Raw genomic sequence first — 19231 nt, forward strand, 5'->3', positions numbered from 1 at the left:
TGTGGGTGTCCTGTTTTATATTACAAAAACTCCTCGATATAGAATATAAAAAGGGGGGGGGTCACGGGAAATAAACATGATAAATTAGCTCTGCTATCTACCGCAAGGAACATTTACAGTTTTCAAAATAGACTTTTGACATAGGATCCATGGGGGAAGGGAAGGAGGGGCTTCAGGGAGATGGGGTGGGGCTGCCAGGGCCTTGGCTGTTTTGGGGTCCCCTCGGGCATGGAAAGGCCAGAGAGACAGGGAGCCTCCAGACGGCTCCGGTGGCTGCTTCCCACAAGGCAGTAGCTCTGGAGCAGGAAGCTGGCTTTCGGCCCAGGGTGTGGGTGTGTGACCAGCAGTGTGGGGTCAGCCCTGGCCCCTGCCCTGTGAGCAGGCTGGGAGAAGTCCCCGCAAAGAGGTGTCCCTACCCCCGCAGCCCCCTGGCCCAGCAGCTGAGCGACTGCCCCCAGCACCTCGCAGGGGCTGTATCTGAACCAGCCCAGTTAGATCTCAGTGCCTGGGAGAGGGTGAAGCTCCACAGGGCCTGGGCTTTATTTTTCATGCGTCAGAATGGCTGCAGGCAGCTACCAGCTAAGGGTCAGTGCTAGAGGTGGATTCAGGGCACCTTTTTGGGAAGCCCTTGGGGATGAGGCTCACACCCACCCTTGAGCCTGCCTCAGCCAGATGTTCCTCTGGGACCTGCCCTTCCTCCCACTGATTCTTACAGGGCCCAGCAGGGGGGTGAGGGGGGGACACTCAGGATGCCAGATATCAGGCCCTTCTTACCTTGAAGGCTCCAGGTTCTCCTGGCTGGCATGGGACCCGATGGGCCCCCGAAGCCTGGGATGCCCCTGGACGGGAGCCACACAACTGCCCAGTCAGACCCTGAGTCCCGCTAGGCCAGCTGTTTTTGTTTATTTTTGTCAACCTCAGACCAGCCACATGCCTCTGCCCGGAAGCTGGAGCTAAGCATGTGGGCGGGCGGGTGGGTCTGGAGGAGCAAGCCAGAGGTCCTGCTCAGGCTGGGCTGGGAGACCAGCTGCAGGGCACACTGGGTCCTGGGGATGCCCCGTCGCCAGGGAGTTCGTGGCGGCTTGTATGGAGTTGCCAGGGCAGGCAGGCTGTTCCAGGGACAATATGGAAAGCCCCAGCTTGGTGGCCAGAAGGGGGGACTGGGACTGGGGTGGGGGGCAGCAGAAGGATGGCATGGGTCAAATCCAATCTTTACAGCAGGCACAGAGCTCAGGGCTGCATCTCTACAGGGGCGGGTGGCCGAGCAGGGAAGCACGGGGCCGCAGGCCACAGCTCCGGGTCTCCCAGTGGCCGGCAGGCTGGAGGGAGGCTGGAAGGGGACACAGGGCCTAGGATTCAGAATGGGCTCATGCTGCTCCTCCCACTGCCGTGCCTCTGGCAGACATCACTAATCGAGCCTAAGTTGTCTGGCAGACACCACCAATGGGGATTTCGCCATCCATCCGGCCCCAGGCCCCAGGCCAAACCCCAGATTCTGTGAACAGCCCCCCGGCAATCATTCCTCATTCACTGGAGTCGAGGCATCTTGCAACACTGATGTAGAATGTAAGGCCCATGTGTGAGGGACTGATTGTGGGTCGTGAGTCTAGGGGAAAACCTCTCCCTGCCTGAGTTGGGAAGAAACACTCAGAAGCGTGCAATGGACAGCGAAGGGACTAGAAACCATGTCGTAGCAGAAATGAGATGTCTTGGAGCTCTTGAGCCTGGAGAAAATGGGGCTCGGGGGAGGCAACGTGTGGTCTCAACCCTTTGGGAAGGAGAGAGAGCAAGTGGGATGCCATAGATGGAACCAGAGGAAAACAGAAGACTCTCATGTGCACTGAGCTGATGCTAAAAAGTCAAAGCAGTCCAAAGACTGAAGTCTGTCTCGGGAGGTAGTAAGCTCCCCATCCTTGGAGGTATGCAAGAAGAGGGTGGCAAAGTCTTGGCAGAGATCTTGTGGAAGACATCCAAGCCTCAGTTCTGGGTGGGGAGAGGAGAACCAGATGGTCTTGGGGGTTCGTTCAGCCCCGGGAGCCACAGAGTTGATGGAAAACAGGAAAGGGGTCAGGCTTGTGGGAAGAGGTGGGTGGTGTGTGGAGAAGGGACTGTAGCATATGTGCATGTGTGTGTGTGTGTGTGTGTGTGTGTGTGTATCCCTGGGGAGCTTAGTAAGTGTGTGTGTATGGGGAGGTGGGAGGGAAGCAGGGGGGGCCAGTCCAGAATTTTCTTAGCTGTGGAGCTGGGGAGTTCTTGACCAGCTTGCTCTCTCTCCCTCCTTTGGAAACCAGGATGCCGAGGCCAGGGAGCGGTGTGAGCCGCAGACGTGCTGGGACCTACAGAGCCCTGCGAGGGGTGACAGGCAGCCGAGGGACGACCGGGTTCTTGCTCAGAATTGTCATGCATGTGCTGTGTGACTGTGAATGAGAAACTGCCCCTCTCTGAGCTTTCCAGATTATTTGATCCAACAGAGGAGGGAAGCAAGGACCCCGCCAGCTGGGCCATTCTTAGATCTAGTGTCCGGGCAGCCCACCCTTGGGCCCCGCTCGACCTCAGAGGACCAGGGGTTGAGCACAGGTTCCAAGTTCCTAAGGACGTGGTGACCGAGTGTCCTGGGGGCCCCCGGGCTCCGTCGACCTCTGAGAGCTGCTTTTGCCTCCTTGTTGGCTAAATCCGCACTTTCTTGGCCCCCCGAGCTGAGGAGAGGGCCCAGGCCCGGGGCTGCCGGGGGCTGGCGGGATCGAGGAGGGAGCCTGACCCTGGGGATCCTTGGGTCTCTGTTGCTCCCTGGGTGCAGGCGCCGGGGCCTCGGCAGAGCGCCCGCAGCACCCACCGGGAGTCCAGGTGGGGTACATCAGTCTGTATTTTCTTCTTCATTTTGTTTTGTTAAAAAAATAGCTATTTGCCTCCGCCCCGTCTCCTGGCGACTCGTCGCGAGCTCACGTCCTCCCCTGGGGCTGAGGGCAGGGGCACGGGGGCGGGGAGGGCGCTGGGTGCTGGGCAGTGGCGGCGGGTGAGGCGTCAGGCTGCAGGCCCTGCCCTCTACTGAATGCCCCGGAAGAGACACATGGCGAAGATCATGGCGAAGAGCTGCGGGGAAAGCAGATGTCGGCCTGTCAGGCTGGGCTCCCAGCCCCGCAGGGGGCAGTGTCACCCCCACGGGACGTCGTGGGCTGTGGGGCAGGGAGGCGGCTCGGGCGTGCAGCAGGCTGCAGGAGGAGGGCTTCCTGACAGTCCCCGGGGGCAAGGGTAGTCATGGAAAGAAGGGGCCTTGGGACATGGGTTCAAATCCAGCTCCCCTCTTTGCCAGCAGCCACATTGGGCCACATGTGTCCCTTCTCTGGGCCTGCGCACGGACTAGGGGCTCGCTGTGTGCCCCGCACAGCTTTACATGTGTTCGCGGAAACCTGTGACAGGGCAGGAGGCAGGACACAGAGAGGTGATGCAACTGCCCTCAGGTGACACGGCTGCAAGTGGGGGAGCTGGGGGGCTGGGGTTTGCGTCTGGGCACCGTGACCCCGCAGCCCGAGCTAGTAAGTCCTGCGCGCTCCCCCGTCTAGCTCACGGGGGTGGGGGGGAGTAGGATGCCAGTATAAGGCAATGATGCTGGACAGCAGCTGTAGGAAGAAGTTACCAGCATCGTTATTAACAGGCAGGGGAGATGTAGCCCTTCGCAGAGTTGAGAGCACAATCCCTGAGCACCTAACCGGGGCCCTGGGGTGGTGGGGCAGGCAGGGTAGGCCCTCCGACCAGAAGGGCTGAGACCCCCACGAGCAGGGGTCTTCTTGCAAGTGGCCCATGACACAGGCCCCAGACCGGAAGCTCAGGGCCGGATCTCAGGTCGGGGAAGCGGGGTGTGGGTAGGCGAGGCTGGGATGGAGATAAGCAGAGGTCCCTTTCCGGGACCAGGGTTCTGCTTCCTATTGGGGCCGCCGCCGGCTGGGGGGCTGGGGGTCTGGAGGTGAGGGCAGCACACGGAGAACACAGACGTTGTCCGATAAGCCCCAGGACCACCCGCCAGGCTTGGAGCCCCATCCCCTGCCATCCTCTCAACGCCCAGGAGCCCCAAAGCCGGGGAGCGGGGTAGTAGCACCATTTCACTGAGAGGTCACCTATGGCTCAGAGGCCCCGTGTGCCCAGAGGCAGAGCTGGGAGTTAGACTGGAAAAGCCCGTGTTCTTCCTGCGCGGGGCGGGGGGTGCGGGGCATAGCCTGCGATTCTGCATCCCTGCCCTGGGGTGTGTGTTTCTCGAGCATCGGGTCCAAGGTCTCCGCCAGAGACCTTCTTCACCGGGAACGGTGCTGGCATACAGTAGGCGCTCAATCTATGCTTGCTGGATGAGTGAATAAACGACCCCTCCCCCGTAGTGTCCACAAAGACCTGCTCCCCCCGGGAGCTGTAGGACGCCCTGAGAAGCTGAGCAAAGCCACTTTTGCGGTGCCAGGCACCCGGGAGGCCCCCCAAGGAGGAGGGGGAGGCTGAGGCTCGGCTGCCTGGCCGAGGCTGGGAGGGGTCCCTTCCTGGAGCTGCTCAGGCCTGGGCTACGCGGTCAGTCCAAACTGGGGAGGAGCGGGTTTGAACCCGGGAGGAGGGCGGGAGAAGGAAGGGCAGCGGCGCCCCTCGGCTGAAGCGCCACCTGGTGGCGGCGGCGAGAGCCTGCAGCTGCCTTCCCTTTGAGGGGCTCCGGGGTCCAGGAAGAGGGGGTTTATGGAGACCGCCCTGGTGAGGTCGACAGGACTCCCCAGACCCCGAACCTCCCACAGAGAAAGGGCCTGACCTAGAAGCACAAGCTGCAGCCCTCCCATCAAGGCAGCGGTGTTGATCCTCCGACAAGAGTCACTCTGGACCTTGGGGGAAGATTCCCCAGAGAGGAACAGGGGTGGGGGACAGTGGGAGGAAGATTGGGGGTGGCTCCCAGAGCCTGTCCACTCCCTGCTGGAGACTTGCTCAGAGGAGCCCAGAGTCCAACAGTGACTCGGGCAACAACAGACGGACCCAGCCGGGCTTACCATCCCGCAGTCCCCGCAGTGGGGGACCGACCCACTTGGTCCTGGATTTAGGATGCGGAGACAGAGCTAGGCTAGGGGGGATGCAGGCCATAGGGGATCTCTCCGAGACCGCGTGTGTGCCTTGCTTCTGGGGAGCCGCAGATGTGGGGGCCTTTACTCACCTCGATGGCCAGTACCCCTATGGCGAGGGCTCCAGCCAGGTAGACGTAGGTTTCGAACGTGTTGAGGATCACTGTGTAACAGCCCTGGGAGGGAAGGACCAGAGGTGAGGCCGTAGCCAGAGACAGTCTGGGGTCAGGGGCCAGCCTCTGGACCGAGGTACGAAACTGGGGGACTGGCACGAGGCCCCAAAGCTCAGGCAGCAGCAGGCTTACCCTGCCAAACCCGGTTGGCACCCGTTGGTGTGGAGGGGGAGGGAGGCAGGAGGCTCAGGAACAGCATTTGGCAGCGTTACACCAAAGCCCCCCCAGCCCTCCAGCTCCTAAGGTGGGCTGGGAATGGCCACATCCCCAGAAACACTTTTGGTGTAGTAGCCACAGTGATTGGAGTATTGGAAAATCTCCCATAAATATCTAGACTCCCTGCTGCTCCCCCCAAATCAGGAGATCCAGCAAGTGGAGCCATCACTGCTGTGTGGCTGTGCCTGTCAGATGGGGCCAGGGCTCCCTGGAGGTCCACAGACCCCGTCTTTCCCTGTTGAGCTACACTCACCCTCTCCCCTCCTTATTACCTCCGTGGCTGAAGGATTTGGGTTTTTTAGCCTCTGCCCTAAGGAAACAGCCCATTTTTCAAAGCCCAGTACACACTTTACCTCCTCCAGGCAGCCTTCCAAGATCAGCCCAGCCCTCAAGATCCCTCTCAATGGATGAAGTCCTGTGTTATTACTGCTTTCCCAAGCAGTGGTGGGGATACATACCCTGAGATAGAGATGGATATATACCTACCTGGAGAGAGAGCGGGAGGGGCCTTGGGGTGCCCTCACCTTGAGCCACTCTTGCCCTGGTCACTGTGCTTCCAGCCCTATCGGCCTTCCTCTCTGGGTTCCTGGAGCATGCCATGCTCCCTCCCACCCCAGGGCCTTGGCACATGCTGCTCTCACTCGCTGGTCGGAATGTTTTTTTCCCTATGCCAGGAGGACGAGGGTGCGGCACTTTACATCGACAGTCACAGCAGCACCCACACTCACAACATGCCGGGGAGCAGGTGGGGAGTACTGGGGATGAAGCAGGGGAATGTGAGGCTGTGAGGAGATAGGGCTTAAGATCAGCCAGGCAGATGGGGACTATGGATGGCTTCCTATTCGGGGTCCGCACTCTGGCCTGGAGTCCAGCCAGATCATCATGTACTCGGAGCCCCCCTCCTCTGTTTCCAGCAGGAGGCCTGGGTGACTGTCTCGACCCAGGGCGGGCTGAGGAAGAGCTGGCGAAATGCCCCGGTGGCTTTGACTCCTACCAACGGGGGAGGCTGAGCGCTCATCACGGTCACCTCCTTTCGGGGTTTCCTCATTTCTGCCCATGGAGTGCAGTGGCAAACAGCGGTGGGCTCACTCGACATCCACAGCCGAGTGCCATCTGCCTTGGCCTTTGGGCGCCATGTAACCGGGTCCTGGCCACCCAGATCTATGCAGACGGTTCGGGGGCTTTCTGGGAAGGACGGGGGTGCCACGCTTTCCCTTCTCTCTTTCTTAAACATGGGGGGGGGTGTCTGGAAGCCAACAGCAGCTGTTTTGCCACCAAGGAAAGGCCACAGAGATCTCAGAGACCAGGCTTTGACTGACCGGACAATGCTACTGATGCAGCGGGAGAGGCCGCCACCTTCCAGAATGCTCGCTGTGTGTGAAACACAGAGGGCGTGTGCATAAGCCCCTTTAGTTGGGATTCGGGTCTGGCATCCAGGCGTTTTGCTCACTGGTTGGAGACTGTGACTGGGGAACCCTGGGGGGCTCAGCGGCTGAGCGTCTGCCTTCAGTTCAGGGTGTGATCCTGGGGTCCTGGGATTGAGTCCCGCATCAGGCTCCCCACAGGAAGCCTGCTTCTCTTTCTGCCTGTGTCTCTGCCTCTCTATCTCTCTGTGTCTCTCATGAATAAATGAATAAATAAATAAATAAATAAATAAATAAATAAATAAATAAATAAATTTTAAGAAAACCATGACTGGGATGCAAGGCACAGTCAGAAATGCAGGACTTTAGCAAAATGGGCTTTGGAGAAAAACCAAATAGTGACAGTCCCTCTACGGAGGCTCTGAAAAGGAAGAAGGCTCAGGAGGGATGAGTGACTCAGAAAAAGATCCCAGAGGTCAAACTTGGGGGATCCTCACGAGGAACAGAGGGAGAGTCACCATAAAGAACTCAGGCAGCTGGACGGACACCCCGCCCCCCACAAGGAGCTCTGATTCCAAAGTCATGCCCAGGAGATAGAAGGAGGTGCCATCACCAAGGATGAGTGCAGACACAGGAAGCTTATGAGGATGAAGCCCTACAGGAACACGGCCCGCAAAGCGCCTCCCTCAACAATCCACAGGTGGCCTCAGGACATTGGTGTTGGCTCTGGGCACCAAGTCACCCAAACAGCGGTGCCTTGGAACAAGCTAGAAGTTTGCTTATCTTTCGTACGAAATCCCAGGTTGTGGTGGTCCGTCTGTTTCATGGAGCCGTCAGAGACCCAGGCTCCCCTCGTAACGGTCTGACATCCTTTTATTTTTTTTTTAAAAAGATTTTTATTTATTTATTTATGAGAGACACAGAGAGAGAGAGAGAGAGAGAGAGGCAGAGACACAGGCAGAGGGAGAAGCAGGCTCCACGCAGGGAGCCCGACGTGGGACTCGATCCTGGGTCTCCAGGATCACACCCTCGGCCGAAGGCGGTGCTAAACCACTGAGCCACCCGGGCTGCCCAAGCTCTGACATCCTAAGGGAGATGGTCCCAGGCCCTAGATGGCTGTCACCATCACTTCATTCCAGCCAGGGGGCAGGGAGGAGGGGCGGGCACAGTGCTTCTGCTGGCCCCTCCCCAGCTCCTGTGCAGTCACCTGGCTTAGCTGCAAGGGAAGTAGGAAGTGCAGCTTTTCCCTGGTGGTGATGGGGTGGCGTATAAACCCCATCTTTCCAAGGAGGATAGCCCATGGTCTCTGCTACGGTGTGAGGAATCTGAGGTCCAGAGAGGGTGTCACAGTCCAGGTCTGCCTGACATCAAAGCCTGAGCCCACTCCCCGCCCCGGCCTCCACTTCCTGCAGCCTCTCCTGGAGCCTGAGGCCCAACCCCTTGGTGGCCCTCTGCCCCGAGCCCACAGCGGCTCGTGAGTCCTTTGACACCACACGGGCATGTGCAGGGGATGGAGTGTGGAGTTCCAAGCTCAGGCTGGAAAGATCCCACTGGATGGCCAGGGTCAGGCCTCAGCATGCTGCCTCCTCCCTGGGGCTCTGGGAGGCCCGCCCTCCGGCCCCCATCCCCTCTGTTCTCTCTCGGCACCTGCTTGTATTTTCTTGATGGAGATCATTGCCATGTGAAGTTATTACTTCTGGTTTGCTCCTTATCATGTGCTCTCTTGAACTAGATCCTGAGCCCCTTGTCTCCTGTCTCCTGCCGTGTCCCCTGCATCTGGGACTGTCCCAGGAGATGCTCATTAAAAGCCGAATCAAGTGAGGGGTGTGGGGACATGCACTTGGTTCATAGTTCATCCCTGTTCTCCTCCACCCTGTGCCCAGCCTGGTCTCTCACACACATACCCAAGGGGCCAGGGACCTGGGGCGGGGGTTCTGGGTGGGGAGCTGCTCAGGAGGAAGGAGGAATCAAGTACGAGGGCACCATCTGTCTCATGGCAGGTGGAGGGCAACGCAGGGGCCCTGTGTCCCATTCCCCCCAAGATGGCATGTGCAGAAAGGGGAAAGCGCTTCTTCCCAGGACCGAGATAAAGTCCTTGGGCTCCAAGAGAACTGAAGGGTCTGACAGTTTCCCTGACCTTTGGGGGTTGAGGGGAACCTTGCTCCCTTGGGATCAGCAGGGGCTCTGATAGGGCACAGGCGAGCTTCCCTCAAATAAGAGCGAAGGAGGGGCTCCCAGCATGTGATTCAGGCTTTGGCTCCTGACCTGCACCCCAGAAGCTCAGAGAGTGCTCTGCCGGGAACACTGGACAGCTCCGACTCACCCTTTAACACCAGACAAGATGCCCATTCCTCTGGCCTGTACCATCGCCTGCCCACCCGCCACCCTCTACTTCCTTCCTCTGTCTCAGCTGGATCTCAAGGGCTTCATCGGCCCCTGTTCAGGAGTCGCATGTCATGACCCACCCACCCAGGGGGGTTTCTGGGGTGCTTCAGACGCCCTGTGCCAGCACTGCCACCTGCCCAGCCCTGGCCATCCGAGTCCCCCTTCCCTGGGGAGCAGGGCCTGGTACCTGCTTGTTCACGAACAGGTCCCTTCCCAGGAGGCACTCCTCCCTGCTCAGCAGGACCCCATCTCGAGTCTGGGGCTCTCTCCGGCAGCAGGCCTCCGGCACCTCGTCGCTGCCTGTAGTCAGCAGTCGGAACACGGACGCAAACCTGAAGTCCTCGGGCCCGTTGACGCCACAGCAGCCGAACTAGAAGGGGAGCAAAGGGAGATCTGGTGGGCTGGAACTGGACCCGGGGGAGGGGTGGTGGTGCAGAGATGGACAGCTGCTCCCAAGGCCCTTGCAAGGCCGGGGGTGGAGCAGGGTCAAGCCTCAGCTAGGGGTTGGCTGTCTGTTCCTCCCATGCGACCCTGGGAAAGTCACCCAACGTCTCTGAGCCTTCAGTGTCCTCCTGTGCAAAAGGAGGCTGGAGGTAACAATTCCTACCTCACCAGGCAGCAGCACCCAAGACCCGGTTGCTGTGATTAGCATCACTGACAATCACAGCTGCTTGCGGACTGGGGTTAGGGATGGCAAATAGGTTTCGGCCAGAGTCTGGACCGTGTTCAATGGGCCCCTAATGACGGCCCAGATTCCCAGGCCCCGGCTGGGCTCTGGGGGGCAGGCCCGAGTGATGACTGATGTCTGGCACAGGAGCCCAGGGGGCTCTGGAGGCCCCACATTTGCTCCACTTGGCATCACGGCTGTGAAGGCTCACAGCATCCCCAGGCGCGTCACTCACTGTGATCATGACGGAGTTCCAGGTGGCGGAGAAGACGTCTGTGTCATTGTTGCCCTGGTAGTGCTTGGTGAGCTCCTTGGTGAAGGACTCGCGAGTGAGCTGCGGGAAGAGGCAGAGGGCAGGCTCAGGTCCCCCCCACCCCGGCCCGGGCCTCAACCCAGAGAGCTCTGCTCTGTCCTCCTGCACAGCACCTATTCTGGGGCTTGGGGGATAGCCTGACTATCCTCTGCCTGTCCAATGGTTATTGCTGGGCACGGTGTGGAATGGAAGATTCCAGAATCCGGTGTGGGATTGTATCGGGTGCTTTGGAAGAGCAGAGACCCTTAGGGGCCGTCCAGTTCTGCCTCCAGAAAAACCCTCACAGGAAGAGGGTGGGAGTGGGTCACAGTTCAGGCTGGGATCGCTGGCTGAGAGGCTGTGGACTCTGCGGGACCCTCTCTGAGCGGGGGGTGGCCATGCAGGGGGGCCCGCACGTACATTTTCCCTGAAGATGAAGGCCAGGATGGCCGCTGAGAGCTCCGCCAAGAAGATGATGAGGATGAATAGAAAAAACTGCAAAGAGAAGAGGCAGGCTCGTGAGTCCCAGGGGCGGCGGGAAGGGGACCCGTGACCGCTCGCGGACGTGCCCTTCCATCTGTTATGCAGTTGACCGAACGTACCGATTTCAGGCGACCAAGGAACCTCACTGTTGTTCGTGAGCATACCAACAACCCATCTTGCAGACTCCGCAAACATTTCCATACAAACATGGGAAAGCAAATAAGCAAATATGCCTTCTGTGCAAATGGCACCCCTGCCACAATGCCCCTTGTGCAGTGCTCGGCCCGGACAACGCCACCCGGCAGCCCTGGGAGGCGATCGATGTTGGTCTGTTTGGGCCCTTTCTGTGTGGACAGTGCACACCTCGGAGATCCAGAGCTCCCTGGGGGCAGCTGGCTGGCCTCACCCTGCAGGCCCCAGCGCCTCCTCTCCCTCCCATGAGCGGTGCAGTATGTGTTGACCTTCAGCCACAACCAAGAAGCAAGATGGGAGGCAAGGCGATGGGTCCATCAACATCTAGAAACCCAGGGGCCAGAGTCCGAAATCTAACAAGACCCCTCCCTGCTCTACTCGCTGCATTTATGTTCCCCAAATTATCCAGGGTGCCTCCTGTCTCGGGGCCCTTACGTGCTACACTCCCTCTGCCAGGAAGGCTCCTCCCTTCTGCACCCACCAACTCCTCATTTTCCAGACGAGGCTCAGTGCGGCCTCACCTCTCACCAGGTGAGGCTGGCTCCCCCACATAGTGGTGCCCCACGGAGGTGCCTGCACAGCACCTGCTGGGCAGCCCCCCCATCTCTAACATCGGCACAGAGGCTCTATCAGCGCGCTGCATTCACAGTGCCCGCCAGCAAAGGTGTCGGGCCACGGCCATCGGATGAACGAACGAACCCACGAGTGACCCGCTCACCGTAACAACCTCGTTACGTGCTGCGTCACAGACCCTGGTCACTGTGGGCCCTGTTTGGTGAGGGCTGCTGGCAGGAGAAACAGGAAATGACTTGGCCTTCATCACTTCGCACTGCTGGTGCCCTTGGCCATCTCAGTCTGCGACAGTCCCGGAGTTGTCAGCCCCACTGGAGACCACCAGCAGAGGGCCAGATCCCCGGGGCCCACGGAGGCTGGTTCCTCCACAGCCTTCCAGCACCTCGGCCGCTGCCCTCACACCTGCACTAGATGTACGTGGGCTGGAGGGAGGCAGAGAGTCTGGGGCTTAGCATCAGGAGGACACCTCAGCCCCTTTGCCTCCCTTCGTGTGGCTGGGGGACAATCATGAAAGAAAAAAAGCCCTTTGATCCTCAGTTTCCTGTCAGTAAAACGAGGTTACTAACATCCACTCCCGGGATCATCGGATCATCGTGGGGAGTCATGAAACAATGGATGTGAAAGTTGTGTGTGTCGTCACAGAGGCTGAGCAAAGCTTGTGGTTGAGGCTTTTACAAGGACCATGGAAGGCAGCTCACCTGGGAGCCTCGAGGGCCTGGCTGCAGGGATTCACTCAGTGCTCGTTTCCACAGACACGCTCCCCGGCTGCTGGCAACGTCCCTGGGTGTCCCTCCCCTGGATCGCATCCCTTGCAGTTTCTGTCCCTTTATCTGGGAGGACCGCAGTCAGGTTCTCTCCTTGCCTTTTCAGCTCTAACAGTGACTCAAACAAGGTTTCTCCAAACTGCTAGGGCTGCGGATGGAGAGCCTTGGGGTGGATTTCGAGATGGTCCCTCGAGGGTGTGGGCATGAAACACCTCCAGACTTGCCAATGGCTTCATTCATTTTTTAAGTCCCCAAATCCAAGGAAAACGCCCAAACCCAAGGAACATGTGGGGCCCTCACAAGGTGTGGACCCCTTTCCTTTGCACCTGGTCCCTCGTGGTCGTCTTCGGCCACGGGCTTGCCGGGCCATGCTGCCTCTGGCTCAGAGGGGCTTATTTGGCACTAGAAGCCGGTGCCCAGGGAACACCTGGGTGGCTCAGCAGTTGAGTGTCTGCCTTTGGCTCAGGGCGTGTTTCTGGAGACCCAGGATCGAGTCCCACGTCGGGCTCCCTGCAGGGAGCCTGCTTCTCCCTCTGCCTATGTCTTTGCCTTTGTCTCTCATGAATAAATAAATAAAATCTTGAAAAAAAAAAAAAAAGAAGCCGGTGCCCACCGCACGGCCTCTTTCCGTTTAGCCCCCACGTCCACAGTGGAGGAAACAAGCCAGAGAAGGGAACCACTACTCCAAAGCTGCGCAGCTCCAAAATGCCAGAGCAAAACCTCGCCTCTTAATGCAGCTGTCTCGCTGAGCGCCACGCTACCTCTTCTCTCTGCTGGAAAGGCGGTTCGGGACTGGCCTGGCGGACTCTCCGGAGCCCTGGGGGTCTGCTTCCCCCTGCTTGCCTGGGTCTGGGGACAGAGCTCCCCAACCAGAGGGGAGAGTCACAGAGGGCCTCCTGTGGCCCGGGCAGGCTGCACCCTGCCCCCCCCGCCCCCAGGCCGCAACTCCCGCAGTCCATTCTGCATCCCATCACCCCCACCCCCACCCCCCAAGAGGCTCTGCAGCCTCGCATCCCCGGTGACAGTGATGGAGGCCCTGGTAGGGCTCCAGGCACTTCCATTTGGCCGCTGATGGATGGGCATCTGGCCCCGTTTCACATGGCCACCCTGGGAGCCCTCCCTGCCCTCTGCCCTCTTGGCCGAGTCACTGGCAGTTCTCAGGCTTGCAAGGAATGGCCCTGGAGATGGTTTCCACCCTCCGCCAGGCGACTGGGCGGGCTCTGGCTATCGATCACAGCTTAGATGGTTATAAACTCTGGATGACACAGAGCTCAAGCCGCGTGCACGCTGTGCGCTCCTGGCCCCTGGAGCATGTGGCCCCCCGGATGGCTTAGCACACTTCGGTTAGGGGGGTGCAGCTAGCATGCTTTGCATGAGGCTGGCACAAGTAGGGCTGCTCAGATGGCAGCTCGGAACCAAGAGGCAGGCACGGCTCTCCCGACGGCAGGTGCTGGTGTGGACAAGCCCTGAAACGCTGACGTTGGCTAACACCTACTGAGAGCTTACCACCGGGGCGCCCCGGATCTTACATGGCTTCTTTCTCAGGGTGCTCTCAGTGGCCTGGGGAAGCAGCCGTGGTTACCCTCAACACCTCCAGCTTACCACGGGGGAAACTGAGACCCGGAGAGGATAGTACTTTGACCAAGCTGGCCCATCCGGTCGGTGGCACACCTGGCTAAGTGTGGGAACTCTGATTCTAGAACTTAGCCTCTGAACACCATGTTACCCTGGAACCCATTAGAGCCTCCAGGTCTGGAGACTTTCCGATCGCCTGTAGGGTCTCTTGTCCCTATGAAGACCCTACAGGTTCTAGAAGACCAACAAGGTTCTTCTAGTTCCACATTTATCAAGCGATTGCATGTGCTAGGAACAGAGTTAGGGGAGATGCACATTTTCTCCTTGAGCCATGATCACAACACTATGGGCGGGAAGGCCGCGTCATCCGCTTCATCTTACATAGGAGGAGTCTAGGTTCAGAGAGGTGAAGTAACTGCCCTCAGGTCACACAGCCAGGAAGCAGCTGAGCAGGGATCACAACCTAGACTTTCCTGGCTCCAAAGCCCATGCTCTTACCACACTCCTAAGACCACCTCCTCTCTGTCCTTTTATTCCAGGGCTGTTCATTGAGCATCTGCTGTGTGCCAGGAGCTATGCCAGGTACCGGCAAGGCAGATGAGATCGCCACCCTCGTGCAGTGTACGCCGAGCCGAGGTTCGTGATTCATGAGATGAAATTCGTGAATGAAGCTAGTAGCTCACAGAGGGAGGAGGCCTGCAGATGTCCTTGCCAGGGCCCCCTCCTGCAGCAGGGGTGATATGTGTGAGCGGGTCACCCGCAGCCAAGTGCAGGGCTGTGGTGCCAGCATCAGTAGCGATGCCACTTCTGCCCACTGGCCTTCCCCAGCGTGAGATTACTTCCTCTTGCTTCCTCCTGGTTATTCGGAGGGGCTCCCCCTGGACCCTGCCACAGAGGCTTGTCCTGACGCCTCCCTGGGCTTCCCCCCATGAGGTGGGGCCTTTCCCAGGGTTTTTGAGTTAATCTCACCCCATCTCATTTGCCTAAGGACACATTTGCCAGTAATTCCTGAACATCAAATGTTCACCACTTTGCTTAGGATGGAAAAATTAACAAAGGGTCAGAAACTGCTATCTTGCCTACTTGCATTTTCAGATTTTTCTAGCCCATCTGCCTATGGGCACATCTACTTTCAGTTCTCATTTCTAATAAATGTTTACCAAATTTACATACTTTATGTGCCATTCAGCTCATTTATCTCTTCTAAATACACTCATCTTGCTTTGCTGTTCTCCTTTCCAATTTAGCATGCCTTTGTCATAAAACAGAAAAAAAAACGTTGAATCTTTAAATAAATAGATTAAAAACATTCTGTGAATGACTCAGAGGCAAGCAACTGCAAAAAAGGGACGACACAAAACATCCATTATAGGCTGAAATTGTCCTATTGTATGTGAAATGCTGTAAAATTGATCACCAGGAGTGTCTGGAAACAGTATCTTTAGAAAAATTGATCATTAGGTGATGTAGTCATTAGGCTCATTGGTCTGTGGAGGGTGATGGCACCCTGGGGTTTCAGCCTCAGAGCAGGGGGGAAGGGATGCTCTGTTCCCCCCCCCCCAACCCTCCTTCCCTGCTGAGGTGGCCAAAGTCACTCCCTCTGGGTCCTATTCCTGACAAGTCTTCCCTTCCTCCCCGAAGGTTGAGGACCAGGGGTGTCAGGCTTCCGAGGGACCCTAGCGGCAACCAGGGGTGAAACTGGGTGCCTCTCTTCAGCAGGAACTGCCACATGGCCAGTCCAGGTTAGGAGAGAGAAGTGGTTCTTCTTATTTTTTGGGTCATGAATCTTTTTGAAAACCTTCCAGAAGTGGTGGCACCTCTCCCCAGAAACACACGTGTTCACACAACACACACAAACAACACATGTGTATAGGCACACATACACACCAGGCCCTAATGTAATATTTTGCACATAATTTTGGGTGAATTTCAGACATGTGAGTCCATTTTAGATTAGGAGCCCCTCAACTAGCCCTGGTCTGAGAGACAGGGGACCTGGGTCCAAGGATTCCCTGCCTTTGACTTGCATGGAGACCTCAGGCTAATAGGTGCTGGGCTTCAAAGGTGGGGGGAGAGGAAAGGAATGAGAGGAGGGGGAGGGTCAGAGGGTAGGAAGAGGGGGAAGAGAGAGAGGGGAAGGGTGAGGGGAGGGGATGGAGAAAAGGAGGGGAAGGTGATGAGAGGGTAGGGGAGGAAGGAAGGAGGGGTGGGATGGAGCCAAAGAAGGCGAAGGGAGAGGATGGGGAGAGGACACAGGGGGAGTAGGGAGAGAGGGGTGGAGACTAGGATTGCTTAGGAGAGGGTTAAGGAAAGGTAGCAGAAATAGAAAGCAAGAGATCAGAGTCAGAGAAAGAGCAAGAAAAGAAAGGGATGGACACAGGTAGGTCTCCTAGATCTCCAGACTAGCGGAGAAAGGGAGGAAGGAGAAGGTGGCGAAGAGAGGGAGCTGGAAGGGGCTCCTTAAGGCTCTAAGGGCCGGGCCCAGCCACAGCCAAGACCTAGCTTTCCCTTGGGAGTGGGGCCTGGGGGGGGGCACCTCAGCTGGTCCCTGGATCTTGGTCTTTTCCACCTGGACTGCCGCGCCCTCCCAGTGGTAGGCTCTTGTGGGGAGGGCTTTCGAGGCCCCCAGGCTGGCCTCTGGTCTTGGCTTCAGGGATGAGGCCGGTGGGGGAGGGGGTGCTGAGAGGTGGGGGGCGGAGAGGAGGGGTCGGCTGACCTGGGACCCATATCCTGGCTCCTTTTAAAGACCCCCTGGGGGGCGCCTGAGTGGCTCAGTTAAGTGTCTGCCTTCAGCTCAGGTCGGGATCCCAGGGTCCTGGGATGGAGTCTTGCATCAGGCTCCCTGCTCAGCAGGGGCCTGCATCTCCTACTCCCTCTGCCCCCCTCCCTGCTCATGCTCTCTCTCTCTTTCAAATAAATACATACATACATACATACATACATAAATAATTCTAAAAAAATAAAATCAAATAAAGTACCCCTGGGCTCCTGAGCACCGGCTGGCTCTGCAGAGGGCTTCCCGCCAGGGGGCGCCCGCGGGTTTCTTTGTTTTCTCTCCAAATGCAAAGTTTGCAGTGTTCAGGCTGCCCAAAGCCAAAGGGACCCTGGGCTCAGGAGTCACACGTTTCACAGCTGATTTCACTTCCTGCCTGGGATGTGGGGAATCTCACTGTGACAGGAATGGGGGCCGCCCAGTCTGTTCTAATCTGGGGAGGAGGGCTCGTGCCAGGCCTCTACCTCCCAAAGCCGCAGGAGCAGACACCTTGCCAGAGAGTCCTCCTGACGCCCGGCCCGGGCCGCCTGACACCCGGCCTCTGCACCCACTCACCCACGAGGACCATCTGCACGTTGACCCATCCACACACATTTCTCTAAGCAAGGCTGTTTTCACTGGGCTCAAACTAGAAGCTCTCCAGCCCTGGGCACCCATGGGACCTCACTAGGGCGGAAGGCCCATCCACCAAGGCCAGCCCACAAGAATACGGAAGGTCAGAGAAACAGAGCATCCACTGCTTGCCACACTTAGCTCCAACCTGTGGCTCAGCTGCCCCTTGTTAAACAAGCAGAGACACTAAAGCTCAGAGAGGCTAAGAAGCCAGACCCAAGTCACACCATTAGTTAGGGGACAGAGCAGGCCTGCCTGCTGCCCGCGTGTCCCCATGGGCCTCACGGCCTCCCACGTGCCTGTCCACCACGGAGGGGACGGCCGCTCAGCCCTCGATGCATCTTCAGCTCTTAGTGAAGGACGTGGCCTGCAGTAGCAGCTCACACACTATTTATCTAATGAATAAAGAGATTTCAGAGATCCTATCAGCTCTATTCTAAAACTGGAAATGCAAGCTGTGACTGGATTATGGAACAGGTACCCTCCCTCCTTTTGCACCAAGGAGTTATACATTTGAGTTCTTGGGAGAAGGCAAGGAGAAAAGCATCCTGGGCCTTGTGCTCAGCTGACTGTGCCTCGGCTGTTCAGACCCGGAGGCCCAGGCCGCTCTCCACCTGACGGCAGGCACGGGCCCAGTGCAGGGAGCAGCAGGCTCTGGAAGCCGGGGCCGCAGGTGCAAGCGGAACAGGCTGGTGGCCTTCCCGCTCCTGGAGGCCAGCCCAGCTGGGTGTGACCTCTGAGTCCCCTGCAGTGTAGACACAGCACCCCCCCCCATTACGCTTTGCCCCAGGAACCCATGGGTGGGGTGGGGGTGGGGCTACTCACAAACAGCAGCAGACACTTGTTCTCACGGACGGCCCCGCAGCAGCCCAGGAAGCCGAGCAGAAAGAGCAGGCCCCCCATGGCCAGGAGGATGTAGGCGCCCGTGATAAGCAGGGGGTTGGCGGCCACGATCTCCCGGAAGCCGGTGGGGTCCACCATGACCCAGACGCCGATGCCCAGCAGGCAGGCCCCACCCAGCTGCTCCCAGGGCCGGGAGGGAGGGAGGGGGAGAGACAGGTAGACACGGGGGTTAGCCACTGCGCACGCACACCGTCCCCCTGAGCGGGGCCCCGGGGCAGAGCCCCAGAGAACCAGACAGAAACCCCACTTGCTGCACACACCGGCGTCCCAGCAATGCTTTTCTCTGGTTTGCATTTTCCTGGTCACCTGGACCTTAAGGGTGTCCCATAAACCCCATCTCCCATCTGCGCCCCACCGCGGGCTGCTGAGGACTGCGTCCTATAGAGTTTATCTGCCTCTTTTATTTTTTTTTAAATGTTTTTTTTAAATTTTTATTTATTTATTTATGACAGTCACAGAGAGAGAGAGAGAGAGAGAGAGAGGCAGAGACACAGGCAGGGGGAGAAGCAGGCTCCATGCACCGTGAGCCTGACGTGGGATTCGATCCCGGGTCTCCAGGATCGCGCCCTGGGCCAAAGGCAGGCGCTAAACCACTGCGCCACCCAGGGATCCCTATCTGCCTCTTTTAGATTCTCCTTAAATGTCAGAGCTGCAGGGTAATGAGGGCACCAGGCGCCCCCTCTGATTCCACACTGAGCCCCAGAGAGGGCCAGTGACCTGCTGAAGGCCACACAGCGAGCTCATGGCAGAGCCGGGGCTGAATTCCGGGCTTCTCTGACACGCCCCGAGTCTACGGAACATGCTCTGAGGCCTGTGCTGGGCCTCAGACACACCCGGACACACGCCATCCGCTTTGTCCTCGACAGGAGCTCTCATCAGGGTGGGCTCGCCACTCTCAGACCGGCTCCTGGCAAGCCGTCTGGTTTGTGCTCCTGTCCACCGCGCATCTCTGCGTGCCTTACTCATCCTGGCCTCCCTGAGCCTTAGCTTCCCCGGGGGGGAAAGAAGCTACCACCCCCCCCAGGCGGCCCTGAGGAGGAAAGGACAGTATATGGGAAGGTGATCAGTAAATATCCGTTCAGTCTTCCCAGGGGACAGGCCAGGCCTGGAAGCCCATCTGCCATAGGAGAGCAGTTTGTCCTCAGCAGATTTTGAAGGGGGTAAAAGTGCCTGCAATCCCC

The 19231-nt window shown here is 58.4% G+C and overlaps 1 protein-coding gene across 4 annotated transcripts in view; it reads right to left on the reverse strand.

The window, feature by feature from the left end:
- Positions 1-2: 2 nt before the first annotated feature.
- The window catches only part of TSPAN18 (tetraspanin 18), a 194196-nt gene continuing 174967 nt past the window's right edge, over positions 3-19231 (reverse strand). For all 4 annotated transcript variants that reach the window (XM_055310724.1, XM_055310733.1, XM_055310715.1 and 1 more), the window contains exons 6-11: positions 17973-18167; positions 10596-10670; positions 10119-10217; positions 9404-9586; positions 5171-5254; positions 3-3090 (exon numbers count right to left, since the gene is read on the reverse strand). In XM_055310724.1, the coding sequence (XP_055166699.1) occupies positions 3043-3090; positions 5171-5254; positions 9404-9586; positions 10119-10217; positions 10596-10670; positions 17973-18167 (684 nt within the window). In that variant the 3' untranslated portion in view covers positions 3-3042. The remainder of the gene's footprint in view (positions 3091-5170; positions 5255-9403; positions 9587-10118; positions 10218-10595; positions 10671-17972; positions 18168-19231) is intronic.

This window comes from Nyctereutes procyonoides, unplaced genomic scaffold (assembly GCF_905146905.1).
Source record: "Nyctereutes procyonoides isolate TBG_1078 unplaced genomic scaffold, NYPRO_anot_genome, whole genome shotgun sequence".
Classification (NCBI taxonomy): Eukaryota; Metazoa; Chordata; class Mammalia; order Carnivora; family Canidae; genus Nyctereutes; species Nyctereutes procyonoides.